The following is a 20,668-nucleotide window of genomic DNA, read 5'->3' as shown; positions in this document are numbered from 1 at the left end:
TTCCCAAGAAGACCCTTTGAATGGGAACACATTCATCTGGACATGTTCCTTGGAAAAAGCATCTTGTCCCAACAATCCACTCACACGTTACATAGTAACTGGCAGAGATCCAAATGTCTACACACCCACAGCATCTCCTTAGGGCCTCTGCTTGTAGCAGCAGCCTGGTGAAGGCTGTGAAATGTCAGGAATGAGGTAGATGAAGAGAAAATTAACCTCTCCCCTGGCTGGGCAGCCTTGTTTGATGTCAGCATCCAAGGGATATTTTGGTGCTGCATCTTGAATCATGATGTCTCCGGAGTGCTCTGGATGGGCTGTTGGAAGTAGCTCAGACTGGGAGAATCAAGTTCACATCAGAAGGGAGCCAGGGCCACACCCATTAAAGAAGGCTTGCAGCTGCTGTGGGCTCTTTGAGGAGCTACTTGCTTCAGAGATGTTGTAGAGCCATCATCTTGAACATGCCCAGAGGACTGTGCATCTGCACTCATGTTCCCTTATTTATCTCCCTTTGCCTCAGAGCTTTAGACACCAAAGTACCTTGATGTTGGAGAGGTGGAACTTGTCAGTTTCAATGCAGGTCCTCACTGGACCTCAGACCTGGGAGATTCAGGTGCAAATGTATATAAGGAGCTGTAGGAGATTTGCAAAATATGTTATGATTCATCAATTTGTTTGGTCATTTGCTTATTTTTTAAAATTTATCAAGTATTCACAGGGTCCCCACTATATGTCAGCCACCTTCTGGGAAGGCTACAATTATGGACTTCACATCCCTGCTTTGCAGAAGAGATCAGAAAGAAATGGGAAAGCAATGATCAGATGCCATCGTTGACCTTGGGAAGTGCTGGGGAGCTCTGACAAGGGAGGGTTTGAGGCCATTAAGGAAAACCAGGGTAGGGTCAAGGGACTCACCAGTGAGGAGTGGATATGTGAATGGAGTTTTGAGTCCAGTCTGGGTACTAACTGTCATCTGAGACAGTTCATGGTAAATGTGCAACAGAAGGTTAAATAAGGTCTTTAGGACACACAAAAATAAGAGGTGGCTTTTATCTGGAGGGTGGGAGGCTTCAGGGAAGGCCTCATGGATAATGGGTAAGATTCAGCTGGTGAGTTGCAGCAAGGACCTTGCACACAGAGGGAACAAATGAGGAAAACCACGGCAGCCCAAAAAACCAGGGCTCTTTCTGTGCATATTCCAGGCTGACTGGGAGATTAGATTCATGCTGGGGGTATAAAGGAGAAGGACTGGAGATGCAGGTGGAGTTGTGTTGTGATGGGTCTGGATGCCCTGTCAGGGGTTTTAATTTTGTTCCTAAGCAATAGAGGTCAGTTGCAGGTTTTTGAGCAGAGGAGTGACATGCTCATAGGTGATCATAGGATGCAATCTGGGTTGAGAGGAGTGGGGAGGGAGGAGGACACTATGTTATTTCATTCACTCTGCAGAAGTTGCTTTTTTAATGAGGTACTGCCCTACTCAAGGCTTCTGTGGTAAGAAGCAACAGAAGCCATGGTTGTTATCTATGCCAACTCTATCTCTAGGGTTACCTTGAAGCTCTGATGCCATCAGGTAAAGAGAAACCTGGTGAAGAGAGAGGCAGGAGGAGGTTGCTTCCTGGGTCAGAAAATCCTTCAAAAACTAAATGTGTGTGTGTGTTTGTGTGTGTGTGTGTGTGTGTGTGTGAGAGAGAGAGAGAGAGAGAGAGAGAGAGAGAGAGAGAGAGAGAGAGAGAGGAGGGAAAGAAAGAGAAGAAAAGGAGGAGGAGGAGGAGGAAGGAAATTGATTGAAGGTATGAGACTGGTTGGGGGAAAGGAATTAGTTTGGGGTCAAATCATGAGCTACTTCAATGAAAAAGATAAGGTAAGATAGAAAAAGGATTTCTTGGATGACCTGGTGATGGAGATTTTGTGGATCCTCAGAAGTGGCTCCTGGGGCCATGGTTTACTAACTACTTGCATAGACAGCCTGAATCTGAGAAACAGAACAAAACCAGTTCTGTCCTCACCTGGAGCATGCATGCAACTTTGGCCATAGGGTTGAAAGAAAATGTAGATTAGATAAGGACCTGGATGGCCTCCAGAACATTGAACTGTCTTCTTCTATCTGAAGACACACAGAGAAGGTTCAGACTTTTTCCATGGAAAAGATGAAGGCTGAGATACATGGACTGGATTTTGGAGCCAGTGGAGACAAATGAAAATAGGCAAAACAGGGACTCATTCACCAAACCCCAGACTTCTAGGGCTAGGGATCTGCAGTGAATCTGAAAAGAGGCAACATTGGGCCAGTAAGATGAAATATTCATTTACACGATGAGAAGTTCATTTAAGGACATTGAGAACCCAGAGGCTGGTGTGCAATAAGCATATTCATAAATAGGAGCAAGATGATAGGTCCCCCATAGGATGTTAAGGTAAGCAATCAGCATCTGGCACCTGTTCTTAATTGTTTGAAATCAACACGAAGGGACAATTACACCTTCCCAGAAAGTGCCACTCAGGGCCATTGGCCTGGGAGGTCCTGACTTGCCCAGAAAGGGGTTTTCTGTTTGCTCTTGAGTTTACTTAAATATTCAAAGTGACAAACAGCAAGCTCCAGGATTTTTAACCTCTCTTGACTTTTATTTTTTCTGCCTCAAATTATGATGATTTAATGCTAATCAATATCTCAAGAGTATTAAAAGAAACCATCAATGCTTTCACGGTGAACTCTGAAACATAAAAGGACCGTGCTCTAGACAGACCACACAGAGCCAGTGCCTGTAACCCAAGGCCCCAAGGGGCAAGGAACGCACTCTCTCTCACACTCTCACTCACATGCACACATTATGGGCTAGCTACACAGCTTCAGTGTCCCCTGCCAACCAAATTTATCAGAGTTGCCAATAAGGGACCAAAGGGACTCATTTTTGTTCCCTTTTGCTTTCTTTCCATTTCCCACTGCACTGGTTGGGTGCTTGGGAGATATGAAATAGTCAGCATGTGTGGGAGGAGAGTGATAGGAAGGAGCAGAGAATTTCCCCATCTGTGTAGACAGCTCTCAGTGAGGCCCCAGAAGCCGATTGCTACATGTGAGTCTCAGGTGAAAGGAAGAGAATCTGACTACCTGACTTAGAAAGGAGTTGTGTGATGTCACTGTGGTTTGAATGTGTGAGTCCCCCACAAATTCATATGCTGAAACCTAAGACCCAGACTTCTAGGCTAGGGATCTGTAGTGAATCTGAAAAGAGGCAACATTGGGCCAGTAAGATGAAATATTCATTCACACGATGAGAAGTTCACTTAAGACCCCCCTATGACAGTATTAAGAGGTGGGGGCCTCCAGAAGTGATTAATTCATGAGGACTCCACCCTCACGAAAGGGATTGGTGCCCTTATAATAGGGCTTGAAGGGGGATGGGCCCTTTTGCTCTTCCATTCTTCTGCCATGTAAGGACTCAGAGATGAAGTGCTATCTTGGAAACAGAGAGCAATCCGTCACCAGACACTGAATCTGTTGGTGCTTTGATCTTGAGTTTCTCAGCTTCCAGAACTAGGAGAACTAAATTTTTGTTCTTTATAAATGACCCAGTCTTAGGTATTTTGTTATAGCAGCAAGAACAGACTAAGACAGACGTGGACTCTGAGTGACTGGGGCAGTGGGAGTCAGAGAAAGCAGAGACCCTACCAACCCCGTCTGACCAGTCTGTGTCCTCCATGATGCTGTGCAGGTGATTGCTGGCTTCTGGCGGCCATTGCTTCTCTCACCCTGAATGAAAAGCTGCTTTACCGGGTGGTCCCCAGGGACCAGACCTTCCAGAAGAACTATGCGGGCATCTTTCATTTTCAGGTATTGTGCTTTGCTCCTAGCCTTTGTCACTACTTTCCACATCCTTAGATTCCACTTCAGATGGAATCAGAAACTTTGGGGGGTGGGACCCAGTAATCTATGCTTAACAATCCCTCCCAGTGATTCCAGTGCATGTATACTTAAGCTGGAGAACCATTTATTTAATACCTCCATCTAATCATCCAGGCCTCTATCTCCTTCCCATCTCCCCTTGAGGAAGGCACTTTGGACTGAGGATCAGGAAAGGAGTGAATGAGTCACCCATTGTCACACTGGGTGATGCTGTGAAAGTTCTCTTAAGCACAAACTCAAGAGACTGAATTAGATATTTCCTGGCTCATCTGACATAAATCCTGCTCTTCAGGAGCTTGGGGTTCATGAAACGCCTGAGACTTGATCTCTGGCAGCACAGTGTTCCCATCTGAGGGCCACCAAAGGGACTCCCTTTCTTTATTTGTATGAACAGCCATTGTGCTTTCCCACACCCAGTTCTGGCAGTATGGAGAGTGGGTGGAGGTGGTCATTGACGACAGGCTGCCCACCAAGAACGGGCAGCTGCTCTTCCTACACTCTGAAGAAGGCAATGAATTCTGGAGCGCACTTTTGGAGAAAGCCTATGCCAAGTAAGTGGGGCACCTGTCCTCTCCCACACCTGTTTCCCCTCCCCAAACTCAGGGTGTCATGGCCAAGTCTTCCCCAGCACTTGGATCTCCAAGGTCCAGAGGAGCATCCCTCAGGGATGAAGAGAAATGGAAATTTGATCTGGGAGCTTAAAATCTCAGCTCTGTCCCATGGGAATGTGGGGATGATGAACTTGTTGTATTGCCTCTCTGTGTCTTAGCTTTTTTCTCTTTCAAACCCCAAGATAAATTTTAGGGCAATGTGAGTTTTTTAAAAAAAATTATTTATTTATATGCAATGCTGAGAATTGAACCCCCAGTGCCTCACACATGCTAGGCAAGCGCTCTGCCACTGAGTTACATACAACCCCAGTCCCATGTGACTTTTTAAAGAGAGAATGATGATGATGAAGAAGAAAATAAATGTACTTAGGTACCAAAATTCCACCATTTCCTCAGGAGCCGTTGTTCTCATTGGCATTCATTGTTCAAAGACTACTTCTTTGAATTCATTTTATTTACTGATAACTTTTTCTGCAATCCCAGTTCTATTTCCAGTCCTGTTCCCTAAGTGAGCTTCAGCAGATGCCTTCCAGTCTTTACAGAGGGTCCTCTTTGTCCCTAGAAACCTCCAGAAAACTAAGCGGTTGGGGTCACCCATGGAAGGGTTGCCCTTGGCTTTGTAAAAGAGTGTGTAGCCTGGAGAGAAATTGTGTGAGGTCCATTGCTAGTGAAATGCTGAGCTGACCTTGTGAAACAGTGGCCTAAGTCCCTTCCTGACCCAGAGTCAAAATTGGCAAAGGGCCCCCCTTGACCTTCCAGACCACAATGTCAAAACATTATCTTTTCCCTCGACCCTTGTAGTCCTCTGCTGGGGTTGCAAATGGCTGTGGATGGTGCACATTTTTTTTTTTCTTTTCCAACAGGCTCAATGGTTCTTATGAGGCTCTTGCTGGAGGGTCCACAATGGAAGGGTTTGAGGATTTCACAGGTGGTATCTCCGAGTTTTATGACCTGAAGAAGCCACCAACCAATCTGTACCATATCATCAGAAAAGCCCTCCGTGCGGGGTCTCTCCTGGGTTGCTCCATTGATGTGAGCCAGGATACTTTTCTTTGTCACCTCTACCCGGGTGTGGTCGAGAAGGGACTGGATAGGGAGGGAGAGGCCTGGGAAAGCTTTGACAGTATCTGGGATTTAATGGGCAAGTTTGGTGTCCATGGCACATGTGAGCTGGCTAAGACCTAAGTAATGGATAGAAACTGGGGTTCATCATATTGGAGCCCTGATTTCTCCCTTGCTGGTAGAACCTCTTTAGTACTGCAGGAATTGCCCCGAGAACATAGTCTTGCTCCCTGGATCCTAGACTCTATTTTTTGTTACTCTCTTTTTGCTAAATCATCTTGAGATTTGGGAAAATGAATGTGATTTATAATACTTAAGGGACTTGGAGATCCTTGAAGAAAAAGGAAAGAGGTTCTGAAACCAGGTAGGTGTCATGCCCCGACAGGAGGGTTGCCTGTTTGGACTTTCAAGGTGGTCAAAGAGAACAGACCTACTTTCCTTTTCTCTCTTGCTGCCAAAATGGATAGCTTTCTTTGGGCATCAGAGGGATACTCACAGAGAATAAATGCTGCTGGCATTTGAATGACTGGTAAGTCAGATTCCCAGCTTGGCAGGCACATAGCACCTGCCTGGCTTAATTAAAGAGTGTTGAATGGAGACGGCTGTATTTACCTGAGGCTCATTGCTTTGCTAGTTCCACACTGGGGCCCTCTGGCTTTGTAGTGTATCTTTGGAAAGGGATGACACCAAAGCGTTCAGGTTAGCTACCTGACCTGACTTTCTCCTCAACCCAGGTCTCCAGTGCAGCTGAAGCAGAAGCCATCACCAGCCAGAAGTTGGTTAAGAGTCATGCGTACTCTGTTACTGGAGTTGAAGAGGTAAAATTAGGTGGAGGAGGGGAAGGTAATGTGAAATACTGTTACCACAAATCCAGAACATACCTGAGAGAAGAGACAGGAGGTCACCTAAGAGGTTTAGAGTTGGCTTTGGTGCTTCCTGCCCTGCTGGAGAAGGGGGTCACCTTGCTGCACAGAGCCCTTGATGTCACAGATGTGCCCTTAGTTCTTGCTCATTACGAAGGCCCTTCTGATTTTCACACTCTTGTGGATGGGTAACTTAACGCCTCTGACCTGCATCTCTATGAGTTCTAGTTAACTTCTCTTCTGAGATGTGGCCAGGAGAGTTGTAGAGATTGTCAGTTAGGTTCTATACTCATTGTAAGATGTCTGTTTGTATAAACAGTGGAAATGCATAGGATCCCTAAAAGAAAAAAAATAAATTCCCACTTCCATTTTTAGGGTGGGCTATAATAATGAGAAGGCAAGCAGGTGTTTCTCGTTCTCTAACCCAATTAGTTGAAAGCCTGGACTATAATTTTCATTAATTTTATTTTTTATCTTCTGACTACTTCCAAAAACATTTGGAGGGTTTACAATGAAAAATATAGACACCATGCAACTAAGGTAAGATATATCCACCTAGGCTAAAGACAGTGTTATCTTTGAGAAATTGGTTTTGCTTTGAATTTCCCAATGGCCTCTGGAAAGAAAAAAAAAAAAAGAAATTCAATGGGTATCCCCACTCTTGGGCTTTGGCAACACAGTTTCTGGTTTTCATCTTGCACCTACCACTTAATAGCTAAGTAGTCTTGGAAAACTGAGCATCTCTATGTCTCAGATTTTTGAATTGCAAAATGAAGATAATAATAGTGCCCACCTCACAGGGTTGTTCTGAGGTTTAAATGAGGCAATTATGCATTTGAAATGCTCAGCACAGTGCCTAGTTCATATGTACTTAATGAATATTAACTGCTGTGCTATTCATTCAGAGGGTGTACCGTGATGTCTCATATATTAAGAACAGAGTCAATCTTAGTCAACCATGAAATCTAAATCCAAGTTGAAGAAGACATGAACTTGATTTTGTACTCGGCTCACTCTTTACTTATTCAAATTGTGAAAAATAGAACACTTGGCCAAAGCCTGAAAGCACCTGTTAAAAGAAAGTGAAAGTGTGGTCATTTAGGGACATTTGAAAAATTTCATGCAAATCCTTCCAGGTGCACACATGAATGCAGGGCAGGCAGTAATTGCTTTTGTGTGTATGGACCTTGCAGGTGGATTTCCGTGGCTGCCCAGAGAAGCTGATCAGACTCAGGAATCCATGGGGCGAAGTGGAGTGGACAGGAGCTTGGAGCGATGAGTAGGTTCCTCTTTACTTCCCCCAGTATTACTTCCTTCCACAGAGAAGTGTCTTGTGAAGCACAATAATGAGACCAACATCATAGTGAGTTCTGAAGTACTTACTGTCCAAAAATCACTCAGCCTGTTCAGAAGAGTATTAACTGGTTCCAGGCTGGGAAAAGCAAAGTCTGTAATTCCGAATTTCTGACTTGGCATTTGAGAATTGGGCAGCTCCACTGAATTTTGCTTAGTGCCAAACAGTTTACCTGTTTTCTACCTACTACACCGTGGTGGTCAAATCGATCATTCACAATCTGATCTTTCCACTCCACAAACACTGGTTCCTTTGACAAAAGGCCAGGCCCCTCAGCTATGAAAGGAAATGATGATGCTGAGAAAATGAAACTTGATCTTGGAAGTCATGGCCCCAGGCAGGTATTGATGAATGGGGGTGTTGCTCACCCCATGAGCTCATGACCTGGGTGGGTATTGATCATTGACTGGAGGGCAGCCTTTCTGCTTGAGGGGAAGTTACTCAGAAATGGTGATATCCTGGGACAGCTGTGTCCTGGAATTGATGTCTCTGTGACACAGGAGGATGGGGAAGGCATGGTGTGCTTTCTGTCAAGTTAGCACAGCTGGCCCAGGGGAGGAAGGCTGGTGCTGGGGAATGAATTACAATGCACAAATCTTATTAAATAAAGAGCCACTAGAAATGAGAATTGTCACCATCCTACCCTCTCCCAATACATCCTTTAGCCTTGAGTATACCCTCTGTCCATATTCTGTGATGTCACAGGGCCTTAGGAAAGTGCTTTAATATGGCTTATTATCTCTCAGAGCTACAGAACTTTCCTCCAGGCCTTTGTCAGGAAGGGGCACAAGATGGGCTTCCTCTATGAGAGTTTCCAGTCCACTGCCTAACATTGAGCACACCCCAAAACTTCAATTCTGCCATCTGCCTTAAAAGGATGACATGACTGAATGAAATAGAAACCTCAAGTTTTATCCGTTTTCACCAAAAGCCATTCAAAAGATGTCAAAAGGGTTTGCTTGACTTCATCTCCTCTCCCTGATGCCACCCAATCCCTGACAGGGTGGGAAGGTCTCAAGGGCTGGAGTGGGTGTGGGTGTGGGTGTGGGTGGAATCAAGTCCCGGAGGCTCTACCAGCTAGACACAGCTCGGGATACTTACATACTGGCTGTTGGCGGAGAGTGCTGGAACTCTGAAATGACATTCCTAAACTCAGTGCAATGTCTAGATAGATTTTTGTCCCCCTTCTCCCCAGTTTGTAAAAACCAACTGGAAGATTTAGATCTGCAAATTTCCAACTTGTCTCCTAATCTTTATTTATAACAGGCACATTCCAAGATCTATTCTGATTAAATGAGAGTTTCCATGAATTTAAGAACTCTCCTAAACTCTTCTGCTAATTCCTGGGGCATTGGAGGCCAGATCTGGGGGATGCTGAACTTGGGTGTGCCTCAGCTTCTATGCTGGGGCAAGTAGGGGTTGGGTTTTGCTGAAAATATTTAGGAAAGAGGTAGGGGTGTGTGTGTGTGTGTGTGTGTGTGTGTGTTTTAAGTGGATCTTGATACTGCTCAGTTATTTAGATGTTGCATATGTATTTCAGGAAAACTTGACTTTGGAAATGTCAGATAAACTGGAGATGGCATTTAAACAAAGTATATGGATATTGCCAAGGAAAGGTCAACAGCAGGAGGCCTCACAGGGTGACACTCCTTCAGGGAAGCTGCCATGAAACTGGGCCTGATAGTTATTCTTGCAGGCTTAGAAAGTGGACCATATCTATGTACCCTAAGCTGGCCAGACCTTCTTAGAATATATTAATCCCAGATTGACAGATGAGCCAGAATGACAACTTATTAAAGAATACTAGAGTGCCTGCCCTTCTTGTCACTGGACCCCTTGTATCTCCTCTCCTGGACTTCCTCATTCTTGTGACCAGGGGCCTGGGTATCCTATATGAAATTGTAAAACTTGTTCAGAGAGTGACAGTTAGAGCAGGTCCATAATGCTTCTGTTGTATGCTCAAGGTCACCTGCTGGTGCCCATATTCTGGCCTCATGTCTTCTCCAGACTGTAGTTCCACCCTTATGGTCCAGCCTGTCCATCTACCTGCTGTATTTTGGGACCCCATTTTTGGCCCTTAGGGGGCTCTTTTGATGCAGTAAATAGCTTGCCCCTCAGGAATGACCACTTCTGCTCCACCCTTGACCCTCCAGTGCACCTGAATGGAACTACATAGATCCCAGGCAGAAGGAAGAGCTGGACAGGAAAGCTGACGACGGCGAGTTCTGGTAAGAGGCTGCTTAGTGGGCTGGGGCTGTGGCTCCATGGCAGAGCACTTGCCTAGCATGTGTGAGGCACTGGGTTTGATTCTCAGCACCAGATAACAATAAACAAATAAAATAAAGGTATTGTGGGCTGGGGTTGTGGCTCAGAGGTAGAGTACTCACCTAGCATGCATGAGGCATTGGGTTCAATCCTTAGCATCACGTAAAAATGAAATAAAGATATTGTGTGTCCACCCACAACTAACAAATAAATATATATTTAAAAAATAAAGGCATTGTGTCTATTTATAACTAATAAAATATTTAAAAAAGAGGCTGCTTAGCCACCTCTTAGTTGTGAGTCCATTCCAAGTTCTGATGTGGGCACAGCCCATCTCCAGGTCTTAGGAAAGTGACAAGGTTCTTGGCCTTGGTGTCTTTCTTCTTTTTTTTTCTTTTTTTTTGATACCGGGGATTGAACTGAGGGGCACTCCACCACTGAGCCACATCCCCAGCTCAGCTTTGCCATTGCTGAGGCTGGCTTTGAACTCACAATTCTCCTGCCTCAGCCTCCTGAGCTGCTGGCATTAGAGGCATGCGCCACTGCACCTGGCTTGGTGTCTTTCATTCTTCACCCCCTTTTTGCTCTAGTATAATTCTACCTTTACTCACGTATCTAAAGCACCCAGATCAAGATATCTGGGCCTTAAGCCACAAGCCTGTCTGCCTTTCCAATGAACAGAGAGCTCTACTTCTAGTTTTTTAGAGCTAAGATTTGCCTTACCATCACAATAGGATGGCTTCCTTTGCTGGAGGCTAGGGAAGATGAAAAGGATCCCCTTCTTCTATGGTAGGAGTTAGGGGACATCTCTATGCTGTACATCACTGAGAATTAAATAGGAAGAAAATTCCTATGGACTCAGACTTAACCCAGCCTAGACAAAGGCAGGGGCTCTTCCAGTTCATGCCCTGACTCTGTGTGGCTGGTAGGTCTGCAAGTGGGGTTCTCCTAGAGCTGAGATGCTAACCACAAAGAGGAATTTGGATGGTAACCTTTGCCTGTTCCTATCAGTGGACTGTTGAACAGAGTCAGTGAGCCCTTAGCCTCTGAGACCACTCACAGGACTCTGCTGCTGGGTGTCCCTTTAATCACCCCTCCAGCCCAGCTCCCTTGACTGAGAGTCCTCCGGTTCCTCTGTCCCCCCAGGATGTCATTTTCAGATTTCTTAAAGCAGTTCTCCCGCCTGGAGATCTGCAACCTTTCCCCAGACTCTCTGAGCAGTGACGAGGTGCACAAATGGAACCTGATGCTGTTCAATGGCCGCTGGACACGGGGTTCCACCGCAGGTGGCTGCCAGAACTACCCAGGTAAGGTGGAGCTCTGCCTGTCTGGTCCTCTCTGAGCTGGATGACTTCATATGTTAATCTTGGGATAATGTCTGTAGACTAGAGGCTCTGGTTGTCTTCATGCTCAGAGGCCAGGGCAGCAAGGATGGGTGGCCTGATCTCAGCTTCTGTGTGTTCAAATCAGCCCTGCTTTGCCCAGCTGCTCCTGCCTCCAAAGAATGTGCTTCTTACTAACTGTTTTCTTGCTCTTGGCTAAGACCTTTTGTTCTCCTGGGCTTCCCTGCTAGAGGAACACGGGCCCAACAGCTGCTGTTCCTATAGGCTGCACCCCACAGAGTATCTGGTTTGCTCTGTGTGGGCATCTGAGTCAGAGTTGGAAGGGCGAGACAGTGGCGGTCAGGGGTGGCCACACACAGGGCATGCGTGTGGCCACCTTGAACTCCTATGGGAGTCACTGGGGCTTGCCTGCAGGGAGAGCCTGGTGCAAACCATTGCTTCCACACTAACCTGGGTCCTCATCTTATTAAAGGGGGGTAGTCTTCCTGGTTCACAAAAGATCATTAATATGTACATGCATAGGCTCCTCCTAGGTTGAATCTGCTGAAGCAGCACCTGATGAAGAAGTTCTGAAAAATGACTCCACATCTCTTAAGGAGAAATGAAGGAAAGCTAAACCTACTCTCTTCACTTTGCAACCCCCCTCTTTCCCACTCCCTGCCGAGTTTGCTGTTGATGAGTTGATTTGGGTTGATTGACTCAGCGGGTATGCTCAGGGGTGGGGCCAGTCATGTTGTTCTCAGCACACAGCTCAGTGCCGGAAGTGACATTATCATAAAATCTCATGTGGATATGGTCTGGGGGCTTGACAAGGTCTCTCTTCCATCCTTATCCAACCAGAGTTCCTATTTTTTGGTGGCAGAAACCAGAATGCTGGGCAGACAGGAATGAGGGGAGTCTGTAGTCCTGACCCTGTTGCTTAGCTGAACAGCTGTGAACTCCTGGGAGGGACATTTCCCTTCCCTAAGCTTCAGTTTTTTGATCCTCAGAATGGGGTGATAATTCTTAACTTTCGACCTTACTTGGGTCTCAGTGAGCATCTTAAAGCAGAATGTGTAAGGAAGCACTTTGTAAACTGTGTAGCGTCATACAAATGGGATGTATTATCTTTATGGCCCATTCTCTTCCTACAGTACTGTTAAGGAGTAAACAAAAAATGTAGGGATTGCAGTAATGTTGCATTTGGGAGAAATTAAAATATGCTCACCATTAGCAAGCTCTTAGAGAATGTAGAGGAAATTCGCATGGATCATTTTGGGAGCTCAGAACTGTAGGGGGTGCCCAAGGTATCTGTCTGTACCAAATCATAATCCCATCTGTGCTGCCAACTAGCTGTCAGGAAGAGATGGATTGTTCTTGCCCTTTGGTAACGATGTAAGTATAGAAGATTACTGAATTTTCTATCTCCCCTGGAATCTACAGATCATTGGCTTTAAAATCCATACACTTGTGCCTCAAATCAAAAACCTGGAAGTGGAGATTCCGGGAAGGTGGCATTGAATAATACTGTTAAGAAAAAAATAACCAGTGGCTCTTGATCACCTGGGAGTGCTATTGCTATTTCATGGAGTTGGCTCCTCACTTAGAGGATGCAAAAAACCCAAATCTAAACAACAACAATAAAACCGAAACAGAGTTCAAAAACCAATCACCCTCTCCCACTCCTTTGTCCCCTCAGGGCACATCATTATTGAAATTGTTGAGGCCCTTGCCTAGAGACACCTGTCAGGCTGATCCTTTTCAATTATCCTCTGCTCTGAACTGTCATAGAATTGCTGCTGTGTGCCTTTGGATGATCCTTTTCACTTCTCTGTGCCTCTTGGCTTGTGCAGTCACCAGAGAGTTTTTTTGTTTTTGTTTTAAATTAACTTCATCTTTGAAATGAAGAATTCCTTTTAAATATCCATAGATGGTGTGTACAAATGCTTTTTAATTGCATGATTCCTCATGCATGATTAAATGACTTTCTCTTGAAGGGAGTGTGTTTTATCAATGGGCTGCAACACCGTTACCATCATGAGGTCCTTGGGCTGGTGGACAGAGGATTTGTTCTCCGGGTTGCGTTGGGCTGTGGTCTGAAGCTGGGGGTCTGAAGCTGGGGTCTTCTCTGAAGGAGAACATATATCAGTCACAGGGCTTTCTAGCTGTTCAGGGGAGTTCTCAGACTCTTCTGGGACTCTGTCCTCTTCTGTCTAAGACATGCTTTTCTCATGAGATCTTCCTTCCTCTGGGATTTTTTCCCCATAGTCCAGGAGCTGGGGACAAGGAGCTATTAACTATTTCCCCAGTGGGACTTGGAGGTTATTTTCCAGCGCAGCCCAGGGTAATCCCAGGATCCTGGGAACTTGAATATTGCCAGTCAAGCAGGGCTGGCTTTGATTGAATGCTTGGGAGGATGAAATTGACAGGTGCAAACTTTCCTAGTGCTATGGGATGAGTCTGCTCATGTGTGGTGTGGGAAGGAGGGAGCAGAAGTGCCTGACCACCTTTAAAGAACATTTTCTGGGGCCTGCTCACCAGGCACGGCTTGGCCACAGTTATGCTTTCAATGGGATGATCAAGATTCTTTTTTTTTTTTTTTTTATTCTTTCCCATCTCCTTACCCCCCACAATGGAACCACCATTACTGGGCAATTTCCAGCCACTTACTGGACCAATCCACAGTTCAAAATCCATTTGGATGAGGTAGATGAAGACCAGGAGGAGGGAGTTGGTGAACCCTGCTGTACGGTGCTGTTGGGTCTGATGCAGAAAAATCGCAGGCGACAGAAGAAGCTAGGGCAGGGCATGCTTAGCATCGGCTATGCTATCTACCAGGTATTGAAGAGTTGGGTTCTTATTTACTGTAAACTTCATGTCTTTGGTCTGAATGTCTTGACCCATAATTGGACTGCATATTCTATTGCTTAAATATTCCCAATCAAGCATTGTCTTTGCTCCCCTAAATACCTCTCCCATTGGCCTTACTGACAGGCCTGAGTTCCATAATTAGAGATTCATTCCTATGGATCAAGTCTCTGTTATTAGCACTGAGATGTGCAATTCCTTAACTTTGCCTGTTAATTGAGAACTCAGTAAAAATATGTTTATTAGATGCTTTTCCAAGTATAGGTATCTTAAGAGACAGAAGAACATGGGGGCAAAAGGCACTTGAGGTGACATAGGTGGATGATAGGCATTACTAGGTAGGAGGAGAAGAAGGTTAGATATGGGAGTTGAAGATACAAACCCCCTTCTTCTCACCATGGGGAATCTGGAGACATTTGTGGAACATACAGAGCATGGCTTGGGGACACACGGCCATTTTAGGTTCTGATGTCTCTAGATTGGGGAACACAACCAGTACAGCTCTTGGCCTTCACCCTTCTGCCAATTTAACCTCACAGATATGTTAAAGTAAAATGTTTAGGTCTTGATGACCCAGCAAGGAACAAATTGGAATCTGCTTCTTCATACAGGCAAAGACTCCTTAGAACAAATTCCAGAGGGATTCATGGTGGTTGTGGTGTTGTTGTGTGTTTTTTTTAAATAATTTTGTTAAAAATGATTTTCTTGGGATAAAAACATAGTAATAATTTTAATCAAAAAGCTGATAGGCAGTCCAATGGCCCAACATGCAAGAAAAAGAAGTGCTGTAACCAGTAAAGAAAAGTGCAATTGCCAAACCCTCCTCCACCCCTTAATCTTTCATATTCTAGAACTTAGGGCCTTACACTGTGTGTGTGTGTGTGTGTTAGTTAGTTACATGTTGGAGGGATGGTATATGGAATAGTTACTGCTTAATGGCAAGATAAAGAATTGCAAATAAATAAATTACAATTTTACTCCTGATCAGCTCTTCTAGCCTCACCTAAAATGTAAATATTACAAAACCAGAATCATTGCTTATAGGCATAAAAACATAAGAAGATACTTTTTATATGCATGCCAATACCACAAACTTTAGTGAGCATCTACAATATACCCTGTGTGGAGATGAAAATTGAGGACACACAGGAATATCACGGTTACTGCTCTCAGAGTGCTTACCATCTAGTGTGGAAAATCAGATGCACACCACTGGGCAAGTCTAATCAGCTATGATTGTGACCAACATGGTGGGCTGGGGGATCCTCAGCTTTATGCAGAAGGAAACTTTGATCAGAGCCTCAAAAGATTTCCTAGATTTCAAAGGTGCAGCAGGGAGAACATTCTAGCCTGAGGGAATATCATGTGCATCTCAACGGCTTGAAAGTCAGAGTTCTGGAGAGAGAAGAGTAAGCAGACATGGCTGCAGGGTGAGCTAGCTACTCAGAGATAATGCTTCCAATTCTCCATCCATTGAGTCTACCTTACATAGTCATTCGTTTCATGATAGCATTGTGTGATATAGCATTTGCATTCATAAATAATACATAAAGCATGCCAGTTCTTCAGGCATCACATTATAGCTGCTTATGAAATACTCTCATGTGTGTGATCCATGGTCTTTCTTCTTATAAGAGGCACATAATTTAAGGCCTGACATTTGTGAACAGAAGCAGTTTTAAAATTAGATTGAGGGAATGAATGTAGGGAGTAGCCGTGGCTATAGGGAGCAGCTGGGGTTGCAGGGAGCAGCTGGGATTGTAGAGTAGCTGGCGTTTTAGGGATGCCATACTCTTATCCATGTATCTTCCTTCTCTGGCCTTAACTGTCTGAAACTGGAGTCTAGTTTGAGGCGAAAAACCTGAAAAGCAGCCAGGAATCCCAGTAAAGAGCCCTGCTTGTCTGGTCTTTCCTCCTTTCATCTTCCTGCAGTGACAACAGCCTCCTGCCAGGCTGGCCTGTCATTTGCACTCAGGATCCTGCACTTCCTAGATAGCTGTCTCTTCCTATCCCTCCACGGGCAATGGCTAAGGCCTTCTCTTCTGTCTCGCTGCACTTGCCTGGCTCAGTTCCTGCCCAGTGACTCTTGGCGGGGTGGATTTGGAGCATATTGATAGCAGCTGCAGTGGTCGAGTTGTTATGAAAAGACTGCCAAAGTGGTTAGGGAAGCCCCTGCTGGGGAGGGAAATGCCCCTGCTTTCAGGCCTGGAGTGGAGAGGGAGATTTCCATGGGGGGGAGGGGGGCTGCTCTGCTTCCCCAGACAGTCAGGGCTTCTGCATGGATGATTTGGGTTTGAACTCAAAATTAAAGAAGGAAACAGTGACCCCAGACTGTTCCGTGTCTGTTGCCAATGACAAATGGATGCCTGCTGGTCCCAATTTTCCCTCATTTTGTTGTTTCTCAGAGTTGTAGGCAGTTGCCCACTGACCTTAGCCACCAATAATGCCTACCCTGACCTTCTGGTCCAAATAGCCTGTGTGATAGAGAAGAAGGAGGGAAAAGGACACGTGGGGATGGAAGTCTTCTCTAGCCTAGCACAGGAGCCGTGGACATGGCAAGGCTCCCACTCTGGATCTGAGACTCATCTCTTGTGGGAGTCAAATTTGCAGTTGTAAATAAGAGAACCGATGTCTTAAGCTTGTAAGAAAGGAATTTATCACCTCATGGCCAGACTGAGGGAAAGAGAGGGATGCTTGGGACAAGGGACTTGGGTGCTACCAAGACTCTTTCTCTCCACACCTCCTGTTTACTGTTGGTGCTCTTTTCCCAGACTAGATGTCTTTATCCTGTAATATCACCAGCATAAGGGAAGGGGCTCCTTTCCTCAGTTTCAGTGACAAAAATCCTAGAGAATTTTTTGATAGACCGAACTTGGGTCACATGCCTATTCTTGGACCACTTGTGATGACCAAGGGAAAGATAAATTATGGCTCAAGTTGAGTGAGATCCCTTTTCTGACCAGGACCTTGATCTGGGAAGCCAGGTCTGTAGGTTTATAAGAAGATGTTAGCTCTTATTTAACCCTGAAGTTTATTAACTCTTGAAGAACCTAGGACTTTGGTAGATTATACAACAAGAAAATAAAGTAAAAAAGTAAAACCTTCCCTCTACCCCCAGATTTCTAGGACTTAGTAGTTTATGAATGGCCTTGAAATTGATTAAAAACTGTCCAGACTCAGAAATGCTAACTAGTTTCCTCACTTAAGCAACAACTAAAGCTACTAAAATGTATCATCTATAAGATGCAGGAAGGAATGCAAAAGCAGAAAGGAAGGACCTTAAACTGTTTAGTAACCTGCTTTTTTAAAATTATTTTTTTATTTGTTCTAATCAGTTTAACATGACAGCAGAATGCTCTTCAATTCATTGTATACAAATGGAGCACAGTTTTTCATTTCTCTGGTTGTACATGAAGTAGAGTCACACCATTCATGCAATCATACATGTACCTAGGGTGATGATGTCCGTCTTATTCCACCATCTTTCCTATCCCCATGCCCCCCTCTCCTCCCCTCCCCCACTTTGCTCATGCTTGCCCCACCCCCCACCCCCAAGTTATTCGGGAAAACATTTGGCCTTTGGTTTTTTGGGGATTGGCTTACTTTGCTTAGCATGATATTCTCCAACTCCATCTGTTTACCTGCAAATGTTATAATTTTATTATCTTTTAATGCTGAGTAATATTCCATTGTGTGTAGACACCACAGTTTCTTTATCCATTCATCTATTGAAGGGCATCTAGGTTGAGGTAACCTGCTTTTATCTTCTGTCCTGTAGGTTCCCAAGGAGGTATGTGAGTACTGTACTGACCGAGACATCCTTCCTTTGGTAAGAAAGAGCTTGGCTGCCTTTGGGACAGGTACCCAGCACCATCTGCTTCCTATGAGGGAAGCCAGTTCTCCTGTGGACTCACTGATCCGGTGAGCTGGTAGCCCTTGTCATGGACACCATGGGTAAAGACGAGCCCATTCCCACCTGTCAGGATTCCCGGGAAGGGAATGGAGGCCATCTTTGCCCCTGTGTGTCTGATGTTCTGGTCTAAACAAGATGATTTTAGTACAACTTAGATTCCTATTTACCTGGACAACAGAAATAAATGCTTTCTGATTTCTGGTAAGAAAAGGAATTACCAACTTTATCTTCTCAGTTCTCTGCTTTTCCCAAGCCTCAGTCATTTCCAGCTGGGTTAGGGGGCCATGTTTTCAGTGTCACACTTCTATCCGGAATGTCCTCTGCCATCCCAGGCTTCACCCGGCTATCCTATCCACTCAGCTAGTTGAAGGCAGGAGCCTCAGGCAGCACTCCTGGGAGGAAACCTGCATAACTCATTGTGAGAAGCAGTGAGCACAAAACGAGGCCTTTACACATGCTAGTGATGGACTCCTGGGTTATAACTGGAAGAGCCTTCAAGAGTCTCAATGCTCAGGCTACACCAAAGCTCAGCTGCATCAGAATCTCTAGGGTGGGAGTGGAGGATCCAGGCATCATAGATTTGTGAATGACCCATGTGATTCCAATGTACAGCCAAGGCTGAGACCCACTATTCCACTCTGGAGTCAGCTGCACTCACTATGTAGCAGTGTACCTGCCCTGTTGCAGCCTTCCTCCTGCCTTTTCAGGTTCTCAGGCTTGTCCAGTGATGTAACACATACCAACAAGAGCAATATTCACAGACCCCAGGCCTATAAAGTGTTAGAGACTACTGGTCTACCCTGCCCTTAGATCACAAATGCATTTTATTATGGAGGGAACAGACAAGGGCATATGGATGATTCAGAGCAAACACCTCGTTGCTACTTAAATTAAAACCAAACCTGAGTTAAATCAAGTTGATGATGGTTCCCATCAGAAATGCCCCATTAATATGAGTGAGGGATCATATACCTGCACACAGTAGAACTTTCCTCGATAGCACTTCATGGTTCCCTCAGTGTGACCCTGTGGATCTTGTGTTCTCCAAGTGTCAGTGAGTCTTTAGGTCAATGGTTATCAAACTTGAAGTTGCCTCAGAATCCCCTGGAGGGCTTGCTAAAGCACAGGTGGCTGAGCCTCACTCTAGTAGTTTCTGGTTTTGTAGGTGTCCAGCCCAGTAATTTGCATTGCCCCTAGGTTTCTTATACTGATTCTGGTCTGCGCCCACACTTTGAGAAGCACAATTAGTTAAACGTGCCGGATTCCTGTCCCTTTGCTCCTGAGTCAAGTTGAGAGAATATTTAAGTTCAGGGATGTTGTTGCCCTAGCTTGTGGGGGGTTCCTGGTAGGAAGAGGGGATCCAGCTCTTGTGTTAGTGTCTCCAATTCCCACCCAACTTCCCAAACAGGGCTTCTCTAAGCTGCTCCACCCTGGAACTCAGCTTCCCTTCTTCCCAGCTCAACCCAATTAGAGTTTGCTTCTCTATTTCCTTCTTCTTCTTTTTTAAATTGGTGCATTATAATTAAATAAAATAGCAGGAATCGTTGTTACCTATTTGTAAGTGCACACAACAGAACAATACAATTTGGTCAATTTCATTCCCCACTGCTTCCCCGTTTCAACATTACTTAGTATTTCTTCTGAAGGGGCCCTCTCTCTCTCTCCCCTTGTTATCTTCAGGGATGGCAAGAATAACATTTAACTAGGGCTGGAGATGTAGCTCAATGGTACAGCCCTTGCTTAAGATGCATGAGTTCCTGGGTTTCATTCCCACACTGGGGAAACACACACACACACACACACACACACACACAAACACACATGTAACTCATGACACTTAGGCCTTAGCCATGACCTTGTTGATCATGCTCCCAGCATTCTTATGCCCAGACTGTAAATATTTTCGGTGGGAATATCAAGCACTGTGACTGCTGGGTCAGCAGGGGCTGCCTGCGGGATCCCTATGAATTCCTGGCCAGAGCAATGGGGACAGGTGGCTCTACTTTCCTCCCCTGCTTAGCAGACATGTGGTTCAAGAAGTGACCACATATGGACACGGCCCACTCCAGGGTGGGTATTCTAGATCCAGGTCACGCAGAAGTCTTTGCCCTTGCAGCTTATCAGCACTTGCCCTCTGTCACAGACATCATGATGAAGATTGATCATAAAGATGCAGTGCCATGGGAGGCTTAATTATAGCAATAACAACAGTGGCACCTGTGTTTTCGAAGCACTCTGCAGCCACTAATTAGCCTGTGCCACAAACCAATAGCCTCTCCCTTCCCTACAAAAGTAAGGGGTTCCTAGGGAGCATCTTCTCCTCTGGGAGGAGAACTAGGCCCTGAAGAGGCCAAGAGGGACCCCAAATTGGGCTGGCTGTGGCTGCCTCCTCTGCCTGCCTCCTTTAGAGCTGCCTCTTTGGGCCCCAGCCTGATCACCGCAGTCACATTGCTGAGTAATTTCCCCAGGTAGCCAAGAGTGAGTGACCCATCTGGCAGCTTGTGTTTAAGGA

The 20,668-nt window shown here is 45.3% G+C and overlaps 1 protein-coding gene across 1 annotated transcript in view; it reads left to right on the top strand.

Moving 5' to 3' along the window:
* Positions 1 to 20,668, top strand: part of Capn8 (calpain 8) — a 76,581-nt gene that overhangs the window by 37,752 nt on the left and 18,161 nt on the right. The window contains exons 3-11 of the mRNA XM_046419883.2: positions 3,708 to 3,826; positions 4,316 to 4,449; positions 5,373 to 5,541; positions 6,306 to 6,389; positions 7,628 to 7,713; positions 9,942 to 10,016; positions 11,200 to 11,360; positions 14,038 to 14,213; positions 18,022 to 18,033. Of these exons, the coding sequence (XP_046275839.2) occupies positions 3,708 to 3,826; positions 4,316 to 4,449; positions 5,373 to 5,541; positions 6,306 to 6,389; positions 7,628 to 7,713; positions 9,942 to 10,016; positions 11,200 to 11,360; positions 14,038 to 14,213; positions 18,022 to 18,033 (1,016 nt within the window). The remainder of the gene's footprint in view (positions 1 to 3,707; positions 3,827 to 4,315; positions 4,450 to 5,372; positions 5,542 to 6,305; positions 6,390 to 7,627; positions 7,714 to 9,941; positions 10,017 to 11,199; positions 11,361 to 14,037; positions 14,214 to 18,021; positions 18,034 to 20,668) is intronic.

The sequence above is a fragment of the Marmota monax genome, unplaced genomic scaffold, assembly GCF_021218885.2.
Source record: "Marmota monax isolate L192 unplaced genomic scaffold, Marmota_monax_Labrador192_F-V1.1 WCK01_AAM20220418_F8-fsc00153, whole genome shotgun sequence".
NCBI lineage: Eukaryota > Metazoa > Chordata > Mammalia > Rodentia > Sciuridae > Marmota > Marmota monax.
The sequence above is the reverse complement of the archived record's forward strand: the minus strand, read 5'-3'. Positions and strand labels throughout refer to the sequence as shown.